The 21,225-nt window shown below is 33.6% G+C and overlaps 1 protein-coding gene across 8 annotated transcripts in view; it reads left to right on the top strand.

The window, feature by feature from the left end:
- Mipol1 (mirror-image polydactyly 1) overlaps window positions 1-21,225 on the top strand; it is a 349,459-nt gene that overhangs the window by 258,612 nt on the left and 69,622 nt on the right. For 7 of the 8 annotated variants that reach the window (XR_002822316.1, XM_023721848.1, XM_023721844.1 and 4 more), the window contains exon 12: window positions 8,275-8,505. The exons of the other annotated variant lie outside the window; for it this stretch is intronic. Coding sequence is in view for 6 of the 7 variants with exons in the window: in XM_023721848.1 (XP_023577616.1) it covers window positions 8,275-8,505 (231 nt within the window). In the remaining variant the exon portion in view is untranslated. The remainder of the gene's footprint in view (window positions 1-8,274; window positions 8,506-21,225) is intronic. 8 annotated transcript variants of the gene reach the window in all.

Raw genomic sequence — 21,225 nt, 5'->3', positions numbered from 1 at the left:
GACTCTTTTAGAATATTTTGCTGAGTTTACACACCTATAATATTCAAATAATGGAACTTAACAAAAAAAAGGTGTATATCTGTATAGATGAGTGTCCATTTTGTATCCGTGTATTCAAAGTGGTTAGGATAGATATATAGTTACATTCTCTTAATGAATGTAGTGATTTGTTCTAATGGTGTTTGTAGATAGGAAATCATGTCTGCATCTTGTACAGCAATTAACCACTGGGAGGAATGTATGCAGTGTGTTAATTATTGAAACTGTCTTACCAATTTGATTTGAAACTGTCTCATTGTTATTTGTTTCTCAACAAAATTATGGGAAATAAATACATAAATAAAATTCAATTTCATAGAATTCTGAGACAATTTGTGTGATTTCTATTGAGGTACTGCTTTATGGCTTATGTTTTATATCTTAGTGAATGTTTCATCTAAGCTTGTAAAGACTGTATTTTGCTGTTATTGAATCCCTGTTATATCCTGTTGATGTGTGGAGAGGCTAATATCAACCATAGAAAATTGGGGGCCAGGGAGACAGCTCAGTGGAATAAGTGCTTGCTTGGCAAGCACAAGGTCCTACATTCGATCCCTAGTACCGCAAAAAAAAAAGAAAGAAAATATCAGTGTTGGTGGATGTGGAGGAAAGAAGCACTTGCACCCTGTTGGTGGGATGTAAATTATAGCCATAATGGAATAGATTATGTGATTTTTTTCAAAAAAAATAATGAGAAATTATAGGAGCTAGAAGATAAACTCTTATAGATGGACGGGGTTTGGGGAAGGGGGAATTAATGGTAGAGGGAGCAAAGGATTTTAAATGATTAAGATATACATGAACCAATTGTGTAAAATAAATATCATTTTGTAGTACAAGGATAAACTCATAAAAAAGAGAAATTAAATGATCCAGCAATCTCAACTTTGTTCATATATCCAAAGGAAATAAAATCACTATGCTGAAAAATTTCTGAAAAATTCCATGTTCATTGTAATATTATTCACAATAGCCACAATATGGAAATAAACTAAGTATCTGTTGACAAATGGGAAAGAATATTATATATATATATATATATATATATATATATATAGAGAGAGAGAGAGAGAGAGAGAGAGAGAGAGAGAGAGAGAGGAAAAATCTTCAGCTCTTGAAAATAGAAATCTTGTCATTGATGACAATGTAGTGAAGCCAGAGGATATTATACTAAGTGAAGAGAGCTAAACAGAGAAAGAACAGTGTTTCCTGGTATCCTTCTATGTGAAGCCTAACTCAGAAGCAGAGCAAAATAGTGGCTGCTGGAATTTGGAGGGGTGATGGAGAAGCATTAGTCAAAGAGTACAAAGTTTCAGATACCCAGGATTAATGAATGTGAGTATAAGTGACTGTACTTAGCAGTACTGTCTTGTAATACCTGAAATCCCTGAAGGAGGAGATTTTAATGTTCTCACAAAAGAGTAAGTCTATAGAAAAAGTGACAGTATTATTTGAAGAAATTGTCCATTCCTATTAAGTGCCCATTTTAATGTGTGAAATACACCTTTGTTCTTAGTGATAAGTTACACATTTTATGTCTCAAAGATCAGAGATTATATTATTCCCTGTTTATTCCCAAAATTGTTAATGTATGTCTTTTCTCTGCTTCTATGTTTTTCTTTCCACTCTTATTTTATTATTTTCCTCCTTCTTGCTTAGCACTTGCTGTTTTATTTCAAGGTTGTTGAAGTGGAAGCTTACACTGTTGATTTGATACATTTTCATTTTACCTCCATTATGCATTTTAGTGCTATAAACTTTCATCTCAGGCATATCCTACAAAATTCATGTTTTATTTTATTGTCATTTGCTTCTGTATATTTTTTAATTCATTGTGATAATATCTTTTTATTTATGGATTATTAAAATGTGTTGTTTAGTTTCTAAGTGTTTTGTAGTTTCTAAGTATTTTTTCTCAATATAATATCCTCAGCAATAGTAATTTCTGTTATGATCTCTGGTTTGATTTTTATTGTGGTCAGAGAACACAGGAAGTATGATTTCAAACCTTTTGAATTTATTGGGGTATGTTCTATGGCCTAAACTATGCTATATATTGACATATGTTCTCTGGGTATTTAAGTATATGTGTTCAGTTGTGGTTGTATAGAATATCTATGTTGGTCTAGATGCTGGTATATGATGAACTTTTTTTAATGTATTTAGTACAGGGTTTACAGGGTCTCACTACAAACATTGAACTTGTAGTGATTCTCCTGTTTTCAGCCTCCCAAGCACTGGGATTACAGGCTCTCTATCACCATCTCGGTGCACCTGGGGGTAGGGCCAGCTTGGCAGGCCAGGGGATTAAAACCCTCGCCCCCACACCTGCTTGCAGGTGCTTTAATCCGCTGAGCTATTTGGCCAGCCCCCTCATCTCTGTATTTTACTTGTAGTGTTCTGTATTCCTTCCTGACAGTCCAAATTTTGATTTTTTTATCATTTGCCTTGTATTTAATCAAGTTCCTTTAGTTATTCTTTCTTAGTAGATCTGCACAAGACAAGTTCTAATTTTACTTCATCTGAGAATATCTTGAATTATATCTCCATTCTTAAAGCATATTTCTCTAAGTCAAGAATACATATGGGCAAGAGGTCTTTTCTTTCAGCTTTTGGAAAAAGTAATATACCACTTTCTTCTGGTCCTGATAGTTTTTGAATAGAAATCTTCTGTGTTTAAATTGCTTTTCCATACTGTGTGTAAGGGGCTATTCACAGGCTACTCTCAAGATCTTGTCTTTGCTTTCAGTTTGTCCAACTCTAGTGATATGTATCTTTGCATAGACTTACAAGGATTTTCTTCATGTGGAGTTATCAGCTCCTTGTAGGTTTATGTTCCTTCCCACATTTGGGAAATTTTCAGTTATTATTTCCATTAAGTACTCTTTTATCTCTCTTTCTATGACTCTGATGATGTGTATGTTAGTTCTTTCAGTGTATTCCATATGAAGTTCAAGCTCTGTTTTTTTAATCTTTGTGTCTATTCATATTAAATAATTTTTATTGTTTAACCTTTCAGTTTGGTGATTCTTTTCTCTGTCCTCTGCTTTTTGGTGTTGAACCCATCCACCAGGCTGTTCACTTTAGTTATTATAATTTTCAGTTGTGAAATTTTCATGTATCTTCATTAGATCTCCTTTTCCCTCCATCTTCTCAAAAGTCTCCCTTCAATTATTTTAGGAAGTATTATTTTTATTTTATCTCTGGTTGTGGCTCCTGTTCTATAGTATTAACATGGCCATAAAATATATTTATGTGTTATATAACTTTAATATGATTTATTCCTTATAATCTAAGTAGTGGTGAATGTAAGTGGCTTTATGAGCACAGTCGTATTACTCCACTTCCCAGGTGATCAGATTCATGAAACAAGTGATCCTCTCTTGGATGATAAGCAAGTAACTTGACATCACTTCCCAGTGCAATAGTACATTTACTCATTAGATATTTTGAAATTATTCCAAAATTGATGTGCAGATTGATACCTTTCTTTTCTAGTTGAGAAACTAAACAAATGCTTAATAACTACCTATTTATATCATGAAAGGTAGTATCTTTAAGTCATTCAGTAAATAATAAGTTCACTAGTATATCTACCTTAAATTATTAAAATATAAAGTTCAGTATTATTTAATATTCTTATAACAATGAAATTATTATTCTTTATAAAAAAGACATTATTTGTAGTAAGTAATTTTAATGTTATTTCTTTAAAGCGAATCAACCGCAGCAAATCAGTGGGCACACTAAACTGATTTACTGATTAAATCTCCTCATCCACCCTCTTAACCATTCTGAATATATTTTCTTCTATTTGGGTGTCACTCAGAATTAGACATAAGCTAATTTCCTCAATATTAAGTGAGAAGGTCAAGTATTATTTGCTTGAAAGGCTTTGGCAGATTAATTGATGCAGTAAACCAGGAAGCAAAAGCAGACACTGTCCTCTCAGAAACATTGTGCACATTTTCACCTTTCATATTGCTTTGGTTTTATTTATTTTAATTCAGTAAAACAAGCTAAACTTGCCGCTTTTTTAACAAATGATTGGAGAATGTTATCAGTAAGTGAATAAAGGTTGAGAAACTGGCTTATTTCACTCAACTAATGAAAAACCTGTAGAAACAGGCAATTGTTTTTCAGCAAGTTATTTACAAAATGTCTGGGTGGTGTATAAGATATTGTACAAAGTTAATTAGATATAAATCATTCTTTTAAAAATTATACAAGTATGACTCTATGGTCTTGGCTAGATGTTGAGCTAGATATTTTCACATGTAGGAAGCTCACTTCATTTTCGTATGAACTCATAAGATTTTTTTGGTCATTGTTTTAGAGTTGAGGAAATGAGCATTCAGGGGGTATTTTTTTCCAAAGTGTGAGTGAATGACAGTATACAAATTTGGGTTTACATCTCCTAAGTCCAGCCCACCATCTTTTCATCTACTTCAAGCTTATCACATCATTGATGTGCACTGGATTGGCTGATTCTTTCCTAAGTGTCTATACTCTGCACTAGAAGATAATTAGTAACATTTCTAGTCTCATTCAGCTAAATGATAGCAGCATCCCTCTGGTAGTGCTGACCAAAAATGTCTCTAGACATTTCATAATGTCTATGCTCTGAAGAACAGAAATATCCCCAGTTAAGAATTATTTTATTATAGCACCTCTCCTCCAATTCCAGTCTAAAAGTAATTTATTCAGTTAAACAACATAAATAGAGAGCACAATTGATTAATCAACTATAAAATAAATGAAGTTCATAGAAAAGAGTAAGTGTACATATAGGATGGTGAATCAAATGACCCAATGTAAGGCACTGAGTAATACCTGATCAGGAAGACAAAAGAGGAAATCAGGCAAAGCGCCCTCACAAGTTGATATAAGTGGAAAAGTACCAGTTGGAAGAAAAAGCTTAATTCATGTGTGACGTTACAGTGGAGAGACTGAGTTCCACAAGTGTGTAAGCGGACAAGTTCAGGAGTTCATAAATATCTGCAAGCAAAATATATAGTGAACCATAAGCCTGATAGGTTCCAGATACTTTAAGCTGGAAAAGTACAGAGGAGGACTAGGAAGATAGGTCCACAGACATGAGACAGTAGACTAACAGACATCCAAACTAAGACAAAAACCATTACAAAATGAAATTTCTTCCTGTGCCAGGAGTGATGGCATAGTACCTGTAAGCCCAGCACATAAGAGGCTGAGTCAAGAGGATCACAAGTTCAAGCCTAAATTGGACATCTTAGGAACTTAGAAAAGACCTGTCAAAAAATTAGAAAATTAGAACAGGTGAAAATGTAGCTCAATTGTAAAGGCCCTTGGTTCAATTGCCAGTACAGAAAAAAAAAAGTCTTACGAGTAGTCCCCATTGAAAGGCACTTTAAAAAAAGAAAAAGAAAGGCACTTTTTACATTGATTGTCTATTGAAATTAATGTGATGAACAGTATATTATGTAGTCTTATTTGGTATAAATTATAAATATAGTAATATGAAATATTACTGAATAAAATATTATATTACCTTCACAGTAATTAGAAATTATCCTATGTGACTATTATGTGAGCCACAATTACAAGTTTGAACTGCTAAGAGTGATTCAGCGATTCTCCTGTTACTTTATTACTTATTCTGATTGTAATTTAAAACATTCCCATATAATTTTAAGTGCCATTAAGTTCTAATGCCGATACTACACCAAATAGTGTGTACAAAGATAAGTCACTTTGGAAAGAAGTTAAATGTGATAAGACTCCCGAAGGAAAGCTAACATCGGCCTTAGGTGTAATATAGGGAAGAAAAGCCGTCCCAGAGTGGAAATAGCACTAGAGCCAAGAATGAGATTCCATAGTTGCAGATTTATATACACTGGGAACACACTTGCCCTACTTCAACTTTATTCCAATAGGAAACTTGCCTAAGTATTATGAGTATTTTTATTTATTCAAGCTCTTAGGGAAAATGTCCTCATAACATAGAGTATTAATATTTTGGCAGTAGGAACTAAATCCCAAAATGCAATTGCAAATCATTTGCCAATTATTGTAAGCTCTAAGGAGTAAGTAATAAGAGATACTAACATTAAGAGAAAGTTCAAAATTTAGATCTGAAGAAGCACAGAGTTTTCTAAGAAAGTTGTATTTTATGCTGTGACTTACTGGATGTGTGGGAGTTTGTCAGGTTGAATCAGAGGTGAGATTCTGTTTGGATTGGTTAAATCCAAACAGCTTCCTTAACCAGGAAAACAGGCTGGCGTACTTGAGAAACTGATACCTGGCTGAAAGGGGAGTGGCAGAAAGGCCAGATAATGCAGGGCTCTGTAGTCCAGGGCAAGTATGCAGCAGTGACCAAGCTCGGAGAGGAAGACTGCGTTCTTGTTCCGGTTCTGCTGGAGTGATGAGGTTGATTAAACTTCTTGCCTCTCTGTTTCAATTTTCTCATCAATAAAAATGAAATAATAGAACTTCTCAAAGAACTTGTTCTCAGGTTTAGCAAGTTAAAATATGTCTTTTTTTTTTTTTTAAGAGATTTTTTTGTTAGTCCAGTGACATGCTGTTGCAGGATTTTAAATGACGTTACCTACTTCCTTTTTGAAAAGGTCACTTAACTGGGCTTGCCAGATAGCTCAGCGGATTAAAGTGCCTGCTTAGGCAGATGCAGGGAGTGGGTTCAATCTCCAGCAAGCCCTGCCAGCTCCCCTTCTCCCCCAGGACACACTGAGACAGCGAATGAGACTGAGAGTGGTGGCATGCACCTGTAATTCCAGCGCTTGCAAGGCTCCAAACAGGAGAATCACTACAAGTTCAATCTGTGTAGTGAGACCCTGTAGACCCTTTACTAAATACATAAAAAAAAGTTCATTTTACTTACAGCTCTGATTTGAGAACACCTTGATGGTGAGTGAAAGGATCCCAAGGCATTTTGAGCAATGCATAACATTTTAAGAACTTAAGAGCAAAGGGTCCAGTGTTACATACACTTCACTGTAATGTTATGTGTGGTAAACACCGATCAGATTTTAGCAGCATTCTGTATGCTTAGGAGCTAAGTTAAATTTTGAAATGGTTTTGTTTTATTTACCAACTGTCCTTGTTTCTTGTGTGTTTTATTTCTATGTGATACCCCCTCCAAAGTGAAAACACCATAAAGATTTATAGGTAACTTTAAAAGAAAAAAAATATAATTTGAACAACTTTAAATAAAGTAGCAGCCCAGGTATGAGACCCATTTGAAGTTCTCTGCCTATCTTTTTACATCATTAAGAATTATATTGTTTTCTTTTACATGATCAATCTGTATTATATTGTTAGGTTGTTGTACTTCAAGTCTCCAATCCCTATTTCCTTTGTATGCATATACTGAAATGATTTTATTTAATAAAAAAGAACATCTCCTGTGTGGATTTTAAATTTCCCTTATTAAATATTTATATTTTCAAAATGTCTTTATTTAATTGAGTGAAGTGCTTGGTGCCATTTCAAAATAACCTCAGGTGGTAGGTGTAATGACATATCAAAGATTTGACCTTTAGCATTTTAGGATTCTATTTATCTGCATTTTCTTCTGCATTCATTTAGTCTTAATTTATATGCTATTTCTCTGTATGATTTAATAAGTAGATGTATTTGGAGTAAGATTCATTAACCATAAAATATATATCTGAATGCATATATTTTGTGCAATCTGACTAGTGATTTTAACTTCATTTATATCACAATTATGACAAGTAGAAAACACTGTGTGGAAGACTGTTCGGTATTTGCACAAACCTCATTCATTCTCATTAAATGCTTAGCAGAATAGACCCTAGACCTCCTAAACAGATGCCCATTCTTTCACTTCCCACTTCTTTTCAGTTGATTTATAATATTGTTTTATTTACCTAGAGATACTCTATTTTCCAGATCTCTGCTATTCCTTTAAAGAAAATTGAATGTAATATTTACACTGATATAATTAAATTAACATCTTGCAGTATCTTTCTGTGTGCTTTGGTAGCATAGATAATCATTTGTCTGGGTAGCTTTAAGACTACAAGCTGAGTTATGGAATAACTATCAATTATAATAATGTGATATAAATACTGTTTTATTTACTCATAAGCATTTGTACTGATTTTTAGAAGTGGAAATTTCTAAATGGAGATTTTTACTAAATGGATCATTGAAAACATGGATCATTGATGGCTCAGCCTCTCTTATTTTTAATTTTTTTTTGTATTTTCTCAGTTTACACAAATCATTATCTCAAGAAGAAAGCCTGAAGGATCAGTTTAACCATACTCTTAGTACCTATGAAGAAGCTTTGAAAAACAGAGAGAACATCGTTTCCATCACTCAGCAGCAGAATGAGGACCTGGCTCGCCAATTGCAGCAGGCTCTGGCAGAGCGAGCCAACATGGCCGAGCAGCTCCAGCGGGCCGAGGCGGCCTCCCAGGTGGCCAAGGAAAGGGCTCAGAAGTAAGTAAAAGTCATGGAATATTTTAAAAACAAAAAACGAAGCACAACCTCTCTTTTTCTTTTGAGAACTAAACACTATATATGCAGTATCACTTATACTGTAAATGTTCAAAACAAATATTACACCAGTGAGCATTTTTAGATTACAAATCATCATCCACTTTCGGGGTCCAAAAATTATTTTCTTTTGGATATTACTCCTTCGGATAGGCTTTTTATTTAATAACTAATCTTCATCAGTTATTGAGGCCGTACTATTTAAATCCTTCCACACCCCATGTTAATAGGCAAAGTTGTTTGCTAGAGGAAGAGACAGTCAAGTTACCACCTGTCCTCATTTAGCTTCCCGATAATCCTGCTGAAATCAACTATGACCTTGCAGTCTGAGACCTCTAAATGCACAGAATCCAGTACAGTGAAATTAATTTTCATGTGTTGTTCTTCTGAAGTATTCAATACAGCTTTTCACAGTGCATAATTATATTTGTTTATTTTGAATGATCTTTTGCATTTTTATTAAATTTTAAATAATGCCGCATAATCAGTCATTCTTTATGCCAGCTAGCGGAATGTTAACAACTTACTAGGCAAAGGTGTCACTTATTAATTGATGGAATTTGAACACTGTAGCTGAGTTTTCTGAGGAAATTTTAATATAACAGAACGTGTCACTTCCACCTTCTTTATATATTGTTAACTGCACTACAGCTTTCACAAAATCTCCTTGAATTTCTAATACATACCATTTTCCCTAATATGAAAATGAAAGTTCTTTTCAATTTTATGGTATGAAGCAGTGCTCACTTCAGTGTTTCTTGCTTCCTGCTGCTTCTCATTTCAGAATAAATCCTCTAAACCATTACTTCAACATCTCTAAAATTATATTTCAATTACTAGCCCAAAGTGAGGTGAAACTGTAGTCAAAACCATTTTAAAACAGTTTACAGATTGTGTATGTTAATCTCTACTACCAAAGTACCTTTAAACTCTTGACCTATATAAATATTATACTTTTTTAGGTTTAATGATTAGGTTTATATTCAATCACAAACTAGTTATTCACAAAGTACCGTAGCAGTCTAAGAGCCATGATGTGTGAATTATACTGCATTTCATTGTAAATCACAATCGGCAACTTTGATGGTCAGGACCGGATTTAGTTATGTTTGCTTAAGTCTACAAGTAATTTACAAGGTTTTATTTACATATAATCCTTTAATTTCTGTATATGACTAAAATTCTTTAAAACAGTAATACCCAGACCTCAATTTGGTTTTCAAAAAAATAGAAATATTGTCAACTTCTTATTTTTAAATTTTAGATCTCATTAATTGACATCATTTTGTGAAAAATAAAAGAATTTTTGTGTACCAAAAAGTCAAATACACATCACCTCAGATAATGCCTGGAGTATTTTAACTGGTAGACAAACTACATACCACCTTTGTTTTGCTTATTTAATCGTAGACAGATGAAAACTTTTTCATGGAATGACACCAATCAATGGATCAGATTTATGCACAGCATAAATACAGTATTTATAACAGTTAAGTGTTAAATTTAAATATTAAATCTCATATTATGATTTCCCACAAGACCTAGATAAAATATGAGCAAGCTTTTCTTTCCTACTTCAATTTCTTATATTTTGTTTTAAATTGCCATGATTTAGGCAGAGTGTTTCTTCCTTGCAGTTAATGTGAACATCAGTCTGTTTTACTTGGTGTAAGATGAAGATTATCCCTGAGAAGAAACCACCTAGTAAGACTTCGTAAGGTGACTTACTTTCGTCTGCAGTCTGACATATCAGTGAATATTTTGCAAGTCTTTTGAAAATCTGTCAGTATTGCAACCAGTTTAACATGAAAACTAAAGAGGTTTGACTTACGTTTTTCCCTTTGCAGCCACATTTCTTCAATAATTGATTCTTAGTCGCCATCGCTAACTTCTCAGCTCCTCTGTACTTATTTTCTTGTGGCTGGTTCTTATTCTGAAATTGTTCTTTTCAGAATCAACAGTAACTTTCTAACTATTAAATTAATGAGGGGGCCTGCCCATTAGCTCATTTGTTTAAGTGCCTACTTAAACAAAGCACTCATGCTTATGATGCTGTGGTTCAAACCCAGATACTCACACCAAACAAGGAATGCCCTCAAGGCATCTTCAGGCCGCAAAAAAAAAAAAAAAATTAATGATCTAAGGACTGGGGAGATAGCTCAGCAGCCTAAGTGCCTGCCTCACGAGCACAAGGTCCCAAGTTTGATCCCTGGTACCGCAAATATAATATTAATAATTAATTAATTGTCTATTTTTGACCACATTTTGTTTTACAAGTAGATGCTCATGGTGAAAATAAGGAGGTGTGCTTCTATGTCTGCAGCAGCACAGCACAGTTGTTTACAAGCTCAGGCTTTGGATTCACAATATGTAGGTGTGAACTTGAGCATTTTAACGTAAAGCTTCATGCTAACATTGACAAAAATTCTTCTGCCTCATGACATTTTATGAGACTAAGATGAAATAATACATGTAAAAGAACAGTATATGTTATATATCCTCTTGTCATCTTTGTTGGTACTGCACTGCCTCATTCCTCAGAAGAGCTCTGCCTTTTCAACACTAACACCATTGCCTGAATTGGTCCCCCTGCCTGGAGCCTTTTGCCGTCTTGCCCATGAGAGCCTCTGAGAGAAGTGTAACATAGAAGACAGAGAACAGGCTGTATAATCAAGTGAGAAAGTCCTGGTTTGAATGCCAGCTTCCTACTTATTGCCTGTGAGACTTGGGGCAAGTTACTTGCCCTCCATAAGGAAATCTCCCTCTGATAAATTCAGACAGTAGTACTGACTTCAGAGACAGTGTTCTTGTGAGGAATAAATTTAATGTCTTGTAAAATACCTCCTGCAGTGTCACTATTCTAAGCCTTGTATAGAACATAAGTATGATTATATCCAGAATAGCAAGAGCAGTTCAGTTGCATTTTCTCTATAGTCTTCTCCATCTTTCTAGAAAGTAAAAGCATTCTCTTCTGTGTTTTATCAGAAAAAATGTGTTTAAAAGTATTAGAAACTTTTCCAGTCAATAGCATGTTCACTTTGTTGAATCTTAGAGCCTGTTGCCATGCAATAATATAATTATGCAATAACATAGTTATTGTGCTGTATTATTTACATATTCATATATATTTGTGTTATTTATGTGCCTTTCCTTCACTAAACATAGGAAACATATCCTTAAAATTTATCTGATACATCTTATCCATTGAGTACTTTACAAATGTTATTTTGAAAATCAGGAGGGAGGTGAAAAGCTTACGTTCTGATGTCTGGGAACACAGACATTCTGAGACATAGCCATCTGATCACACAGTAAGTATTTTAGACTTACTAAGGTTAGTAAGTGTACCAGTGACAAATGCTGTGAAATTTTATTATATTTGTATTTTATCATTTAATGCTGTCCACCCTTCCTTCTTAAAGCCTTTTCTTAGATTCTTTTCCTTCTACTACTTGTTTATGTCTACTCTGTTTCTTTCAGGTATTATGGCTACCAACCATCCCTCAGTAATGATTCCTCTAAAGATTACCTCTGTGCAATTTCCAGGAAACATCATCCATTTTATCGCCTTAAATCACTACCATACCCAAATAGTATGCAGAGATTTGAGTGCCCATCTCTCTCCTGGATCCAGTGTTATGTTCCCAATTTTTTTTTTTTTTTTTTACTTTTCCCTCTCTTGAAAGTAAAGTCTTCCTCAAACCCCTGCATTTTCTGTCTTAGTTCATCTTTTTCACCTTTCATATTCCCTTTGGCACCAAATTCTGTTGTCTGTTGCCTACACATCTGATTCCGTACACCCTGTTCGCAGTAATCAGTTGCATCTTCTCAGGTCCTGATCATTTCCCATCTAGTGCATCACAACAACTATAAAACTCATCTGACCACTGTTAATTCTTTCAGGTTTATCCTCCCACTGTCAGCACGGCTCATCTTTCTCACACAGAATTTACATCGTATTATTTTCCTCTTTAAAACAACTTAGCATGACACATGCAGCCATCACTGGCCTTCTCCCATCATCCTAGCAGCATTTGCTTCCACAGCCCTTACCGCATATCCTTCTACATACTACTCCTTCTTAGAACATATTCCTGCCTTTTAGTTCATAGCCACACTTTTTTCCCTGAATCCAGCCCAAAAATTAATCCTAGAATGAAACTTTAGCTAGCATCTTCCATCTTCCTGTTTCTTTATGTCCTTTTCTACTTTTTCATAGTATTTAATCCTTACTTTTATTAGGGATCTTAATCTTCTGGGGGGTTATACTTGTTTAATATGTGTATTTTCTATCTACTTTTTCTCCTCGATTTCTCTTTCTTTTATTTATTTATTTATTTATTTATTGCAGTACTGGGGATCGAACTCAGGACCCTGCACTTGCCAGGCAGCGCTTATTCTACTGAGCTATCTCCCCGCCCTCTCCTAGCTTTCTCAAGACATTAACAATCCTATTCACTTTCATGGCCCCATCTCCTCCAAAAATCCATGTAGATGCCTGTTGTAAAGTAGGTGCTCCATAAATGCTTACAAACAAATGAACTAATGTGATTTAATGGGTTAATACAATAATGAACTAAAGCAAAAGCTGCTCTGCTCAGGAATACATTGGAAGAGTTTAGTGTACTCATATCTGCTTTATGCCTTTTGCCCACCCACTGCCCAAAGCATTCCAGTTTTGTAGCAAAGGATGACTTCCGTGGTGGTTGGCCGAGTGCACTTTCCCTCACTGGAACCACTGTGGACTTTTTCTCCTAGGAACTACAATCTTTTATTTCCCATGACCAGATTTTAATCTTATTTAACCACCTACTTTCACAAATTTTAAGTAATTATAGCATGTGAAATCTTTGGTAATAGTAGAGCAAGACTATATGCTATTGTAATATAGGATACCTAATTGTAGAATTTCAAATTCATTTTTTGTTTCATGCAATTGTTTGTTTTTTCAGACATTTTAACATGTAGTAGTATTCCTAGAAAAAAGAGTTGCACAAAATTACCATCCATAATTTGGCCTATAAATAGTTGTAGGGTAGCAGTCAATGAATGCCACATCTCAAAACCCAAAATTAGTTCTTGGCCCAGCTCTCATACAATATGGAATTTAACAGCAAAAATCAGTTCCTTTGAGTTAGGCACAGTATATTTCTTTTAACTTCTTTTAACCTTATGTACTTCTTTCTTTAAACATGTATTTTTGGAGGAATAACACATTGTTATTTACTTTTAGCTCTTTTCCTGATACTTGGCTTTGTATAGAGGAGAGAGGTAGAGATACAGGAAACAATAAATGGTGAAAAACACAGAAACTTTGTAGGGAAAATTTCTCTTAATAATAGTTTTTCAAGGACCATCTCTAACCAACTTTATTAGCAAGAAAGCTGACGTACCTATCCATTAAATGAATGTTTTTATTATCATGAGAGATTCAAAATTCAATGATGCTTTCTTTATACTATGCACTATTTACCATCTAAGTATGCTTCTTATGGCCTAAAACAAATGTTCTGAAGAATGTTTAAAAATAAATTTTGCTGTGCTTAGCATGCCTAAGCTGCACATAGTTACTTAAAAGCAATGACAGCCATGCTTGTAAGATTAGATCTCTCACAGACCTTGAGTTTGTTTGCATTGACAATTTTTGTCATGTATCATCTCTACTGTGGGCCAGATTTACAGAGATATGATTCAAATTCTCTCATGAACTATAAGGACATAATGACTAAATCAGACTAATAGCTGTAGAAAAAGTATAAATTTTAAACATTTATAAAATTTTTCAGATCTTCAGAACTTTCTCCTTGTGTCTGTAGTTTAAAAAAAAAATCAGTTCCTTAAAATTTGCATGAGTTCTGCTCATTTAAAACTTTATAAGGAAATTAAAATATCAAAGATCAAGATAAAACATTTCAATTGGTAGACTTTCAAAGTAAAAAACTGCCTTTTGAAATACAGAACATCCTGCATCTTCTTAGTGATATTTATGGGTGGGCTGGGTGGGGGAGAAGCTATCCAAATCTTTCCTGCCTCCTGGCCAAATACTGATTTTTATGAAGAAGTTGATATTACAAAGAAATTGTGAATTCTCAGGCTAGTGTCTGCACTGATGACTAAGAACTGCCTATCGTTCCTCTCCAAGGGTCGGGGGAGTCACTGTACTGCCCCACAAGGGTTCTTAGCGCAGAGCAAACATACTTTCCACAAACTCAGCTGCTTAATCTGTTTGCAGGCTGAATTATAAAACAGGATAGATAGCTCTGGGTGCTGGAAGCCCAGTTTCTTGATTAAAAAATAAAAGGTTTACTATTTTTATCAAATAGCAGACTTTTTAGTTTTGTTACTAGCTCCAGAATCTGACTTTAACCCAAAGGAAAATTAATTATGCTAAAAAATTGGTAAGGAGTATAACAAGAAAAGCCTCTATGATGTTTTGTAGAATTACACCATTTTTCCAATAAAATTATTCTGCTCATCAATTTTACCTGTGATTTTTTCCCTTTAAAATGTTGGTTGAACTATAAATTATTTTTAATGCATTGTTCAGCATTTATGAACACTCATGGATTAAGTAATCAAAGAAAAAGTTTTAAAACTAACTCAGCATAAAGTGTAAATAAATGTTTACTATAATATTTTAAATTGATTGATTCATTAGTATTAAGTAGGAGAGCTTGAAATTTTTCCGAAATTGTTCTCTTCAGTGTTTTTTTATGTTTGAGATTTAAAGGATCCATGAATATCTTATATATCTCAAAAAATAATAGGTCAAATAGTTTATGTATGTATAACAGTTTATTTATAACACACCCCAATCAACTTTGGAAAGCAGTTTCTAAACCCAAATATAATTAGATATAGTGTAATTTTCATTTACATATGGAAAATGGACAGGTAATTCCCATGCAGTCATTGTAAAAGGGACAGGGTCTAAACACTAATTTCCATTCTTTGACACATGATATGCTCTTAAAAATATAGTGTTCTAGACTTGTGAATAAAACTTTTTTAAATCTCTGGGTCACATGAAACTTAAAACTCAAATCGTATACTTTGTTAAGCAAGTATATATTTCATTAGAACTATCAATTCTGTTAGATATTTGTATAAGATCGCTTTTCCCATTCATCATTACCTAAAGTAGGTTCTTGGAGCTACTTGTATTATACACTGAGATACCTAAAATATGTGACTGATGTAATTACATGTAGTTATTTATAGAAACTAAAGAATTTAGGCTTATAGTTTAACCTCTAGGAAATGTCTCACTTTGATACGAAGGAGAAATATAGTTTTAATTGCATGGCTCACTCCTTATACCAGGCAGGGCAGGATTAAAGTAGGATTATTAGGATAGAAACCTAACCCAGACTTCGTGAGATTCCAATAGAGTAGAAAGTGAAGGAACCAGGCTAATGAAGAAAAGGAGCTCTCTAAGTCACATTGTGTAGTTTCTCTGATAAAATAGACTCTTTACTATGGTTAGCTTTACAAAAAGAATAAAAACAAGGATAAAAGTAGAAACTAAAAACAAGTTATAATGTGATTTCTTGCATTTGATACTCATTTCAGAAGCTGTCTTCCAATAATCTGTAGCTGTACATTTCTGCACAGTAACATAGACAAACATGTTTCAGGCAGGCACAATGGAGAGAAATAAAAGAAAAGAAAATAGACTAAAAGATAGTCTTTTGGTTTAAGAGCATAGGAGTTTCTCTTGTTGTTTTTATTAATCCCAGTAATACAGTGATTAAAACACAGTTTTTGTCACATTAGGGAAATTACACAGTCTACTTACTGTGATCATGCACAGTTTGCAGAACATGATAGGCTTTTAAAAATGAGTTCTTATGCTGTAGAGAAATTCAAATGTGATTGTTGACTGTGTGTGTGCATGTATATAGAAATTCATGAGAATTGTTTGAAATCTAACAAGTATCTTTTTCTTTGCTTCTATTAGCTGCAATCAAAACCCTTTTGTTTTATTGTTTAACTCTTAATAGGTCATGTAGCTCCTGAGCACTGCTATAAAAACAGAACTCATCCATCTGAAGAACAGCTTCAAAGATGATTTTTTTTTAGGATGTATGAAGTGATTTCAACTCCCTAGGAAAGGTCATTTAATGACACTAATCACTAATATATTTTAAAATATTTTTAGCAGTAGCAATTAGACTTTTAGAAATTTTAATCATTCCTGATTGGGCATTGCCTAACCTTAGCATACTTGATAAAATATGCTCGCTATAATATGTATATTGGTACTTGATATGCTAACTCAGAACTTCTCCCTTTGTTTTCTCTGTTGTTAAACACATAGATTAGATATAATGTATCCATCTGTTACCATAGGGAATATATACTTTCTGTACAAATGAGAGTCTTTGCCTATAATAAAGCTAATGTACATAGTTGTACAATTTATCTAAAAACACAGTAATTTAAAACTTCCTGTTAGGTCTAGTTTTTATTCCCAAAGTATAATTAAAAAAAAACTCATTTGAACATAAGAATTAAAACACAAATTTAATTTGGATTCTAAGATTCCATGATTGATTATTTCTACCCAGTAAGTTAGGGACCTGCACATCTGTATAGTTGATCCTCAATAAATATATAGACTGAAAAATGTTCTTTACTTGTTTAAGTATAACTTTGACCATAAAACCATAAACGCTATCTATTTATATATATAATATGTTATATATTATGTATAATATGTATAATATACAATTATATATATATATAATTTTCAATCATTTACAGTTAAAGGGAAAAGTATTCTATAACAGATTATACACAGTGGCAGCTAAAGTGTATCTTCCCTTCTTTATATTGTTTTATTTTCTTTAATGCCACAGAGGCAGTTTTTCCTGTCAGTTTTTTAACCTATGTACAGTATAATAAATATTTGTTATTGAAAATTGTTTTGTCAAATGTTCCCAGAGAAGGACTCACTATAAATAGAAAGATCACCCAAAGTACATTCGGAGCTTACTCACTCTAGTTGCTTTGTCATTTACATCTTACAAACTAACAGTTCATTGAATATCATCATCAGTTTACTTTTCCTTTTGTCACATACAATAGAATCCTAAAAGCATGTGTAAGCATATGTTATTTCTTTTTCTGTTAACCATCTGCCATATAAAAAGCTATATAAATGGTAAATATGACACAAAAATAGTATCTTGAAACATCTTCCTTGTAATCTGCCTTTTGAGCTGATTTATGTGTATTTCACATCAGTCTTCCAAGTTCTAAAGTACTGACTCACAGAGGCCCTAATCTTTCCCAGAATGATGGGAGTAGCACAGTTCAAGAACAAGAATGAATCTCTGTATAATCACACCACAATGTGAGGTGACCCTAAGACAGAGAAGTGACCAGATACACATATGGGTTTTAGGAAGACTTTCTGATGCTCTTTTTTAACACAGCTGTGAGAAGAATGTGGCTAAGACCCAGTAGTCATTCTTGAGTAGAGCTGGCAAAGGAAACCATGAGGAGAGGAGAATTTAACACATGGGTGTAAGGGAATACGGCTTCATTGATGCGATTTGAGGGGAATGCCTAATGACTGGAAGAATCAAACTTGGCAATGAAAACACAAAGCTCTTTTCATCAATTCAAACGCAAACTCTAAAGCTGCAGATGGTCACCTCCAGCCTTGTCTATTCAGCGTGAGGTTTTATAAAATGGCACTTTGGTGAATACTAATAGATCAAAACAAAGATTTAATAATGTAAAGATGTGGTGTTCATTTTTAAATGAGTATACAGGTCAGTGTCTCAGAAAAGGATAAAAAGAGTACCTCTTATATGTGGGTCTAAAGTCTTTTTGTTATTTTTCAACTTCAAAAACAAACGACATCTTTAACATACAGATTGTGCTTTGTGGTGAGCAGTTTACATTATGAATAAAAGACCAAAATAAGGTTCATATTTATGCTTATTAATTTCACTGCTTCTGTTTTGAGGACTCACAATTTATAATGTTTGTTAATATCATCCTTTAACATTTTCTTGAAGCTCATATAATAGGATAAATATATCTTTATTATCAAGGATGAGTCAATCTAATTAAAAATTGAGGTTAAACATTTTATACTTGGAATAAAACTTTTTCTTACCTTTTCAAGGGTGTAAGGAGACATTATTTAGTATAAAAGAAGCTTTTGAACTTTAATCCAATCTTGAAATTACATTTTGCTACTTTTCATTTGATTTTCTCACATTTTAGAAACTTATAAGAATTGCATATATATGTATTAAAGGATAATTCAGTATATTCAACTTGTTACTTATGTTTATATAATTCTTATTTCAAATTAAAATATGACATGTTTCCAAAATAAACTTTATTATTAGAGTTGCTTAAATAGTTTGTAAAATTCTTAAGTTATACCCAAACAAATGAAGCTTTATTCAAAATAAAATATGAACTTAACTCAATAATACCTTTGTTATTTGTGAAGTAAATATAATGCCTAAGTCTGTATTTCTAATGCTTCTGTCTTCTAGTTACATTAGCATATAATAAATTGAAACATTAGAATTGCAAGTTCAAAGATAGGTAATTGATTATGTAGTAGAAATATCGATGAACTAACAGATCTCATAATAGCCCTTAGGTACTTATAAATCATTAAGTTGTGTTTCCTCTCAATCTGGAAGATGGAGCTGATATACTTGATTTCTCTACTTTGAAGCATTGATATAAAAGTCAAACAAGATGCATATGCATAAAAGTGCTTTGAAACACATATATAAAACATTTATAAAAGTGCTCTATAAAAGTAAACCATTGAATGTCTTCTACTTATTCATTTTAAACTTAAAATTTATAATTATTTCTACAGGATCAAAAATAGTAAGGGAAAAATAAAAATTTAGTCTCAGTTATAATGTAGGTATATGTACCTTTGAAAGAAGAGAATTTTACAATAGATCTCAGAGATTGTAAGTAAAAAGGGTTCTGTGTAATCTCATACATTATCAGTAGGAATGTAAAATGGCAAAATAACTAAGCAAGAGAACTTCACAATATCTAACAAAATTGCATTTAGTCCCTGACGAAAATCACTTCTATGGGTCAATTCTGGTTATGTACTTTCATTAATATCCAATAGCATAAAAGTTACATTATTTTAATAGCAAATAAAATGAGTCCAAATGATAAAGTATCTATAGAAGCTAGTGTTCATTCACATATAGAATACAGCTATAAAAAAGCATAAGGGGCTACGGATGTAGCTCAGCAGGTGCAGTACCTATCTGGAGAGTTTAAGGCCCTGAGTTCAATTCCTGGTATCCTCAAAAAAAGCATAAGAAGATGTCTATAAATTGATATTGAGTGACTCCCAGAGCAAATTGCTAACTGAAAGAAATCAATTACTTAGACTACTAAAAAATAAAAATAAAAACAACAGGAAGGATAAACCAGAAACTAATGGAAATGGTTAGCTTTAGAGGTAGGTGGGAAGGAGTTATAAGCAAAAAGTAAAAGTGCAACTTTTTAAATTATGGTCTTTTGTCTAAATTTGACTTTTCCTCCATGTATATGTTCTAAATATTCAAAACTTAAATGAAATTTGAAGCATAAAAAAGACAGAAAATTGAATTTATTTAAAAATAAATATATGTATTTTTTCTTTGGTGCACCAGGGATCAAATTCAGGACCTTGCACTTGCCAGGCAAGCACTTATTGCACTGAGCTATCTTCCCAGTGCGAATGTATGTAATTATGTTTCAAGTTCATAAGGTATTACAGAAAGTGGGCCGGTGAGATAGCTCAGCTGTCTAAAACACCTGCTTAGGCAAACTTAGGCCAGTGCACAGGAACCACGGTTCAATTCCTGGCACCACATGCTGTGCCAGCCCTGCTCCCAGGATGGGCTGAGCCAGCCACACACACACACATACACACACACACACACACACACACACACACACACGATATTAGAGAAAGAAAATAATCGAGGTGGATGTTTGCTTGGTTTGGTTTGGTCTCACTTTATTTTGCAGTACTAGGAACTGAATCCAGTGCCTTGCATATCCTTGGAAAGTGCATCACCACTGAGCTACATACTCAGTTCTTCTTCAATTTTATCTTGACACAGAGTGTTTCTTTATAAATTGCTAGGCTGGCCTTGAATTTACAATCCTACAGCCTCAGCCTCCCAGACTCCCAGATAGCTATAATTATCGGCATGTGCCACCATGCCTCACTGAAGTTTTTTGTTGTTGTTATTTCTTTGTTTTTTGTTTTGTTTTTTTGTTTTGTTTTGTTTTGTTTTTGTGGTTCCGGGTATTGAACTCAGGCCCTTGTGCTTGCCAGGGAAGCACTTATTCCACTAAGCCATCTCCCAGCCCCCTCTCACTGAAGTTTCATATTATCTTCATACTCTATCCTTAATGGCATATATTCGAAGCTCAAAAAGAAATAGAAAAAAATGGGAATTTTTTCAGTGCTCATACTTGATAGTACTATTGCTATCAACATTTTTTTTAGGTTTTTCTTGGAGGGGTGGCTCAGCCCACCTCAGGACAGGGCTGGCATGGCATGAGATGCCAGGGAGTGAACCACAGTCTCCTGCACCTACCTAAGTTTGCCTAAGCAGGTGCTTTAGACCACTGACCTATCTTGTCAGCCCTCAACAT

The sequence above is a fragment of the Octodon degus genome, unplaced genomic scaffold (assembly GCF_000260255.1).
Source record: "Octodon degus isolate 3935 unplaced genomic scaffold, OctDeg1.0 scaffold00086, whole genome shotgun sequence".
Taxonomy (NCBI): domain Eukaryota; kingdom Metazoa; phylum Chordata; class Mammalia; order Rodentia; family Octodontidae; genus Octodon; species Octodon degus.
Note: the sequence above shows the minus strand (reverse complement) of the source record. Positions and strands in the feature narration are given on the sequence as shown.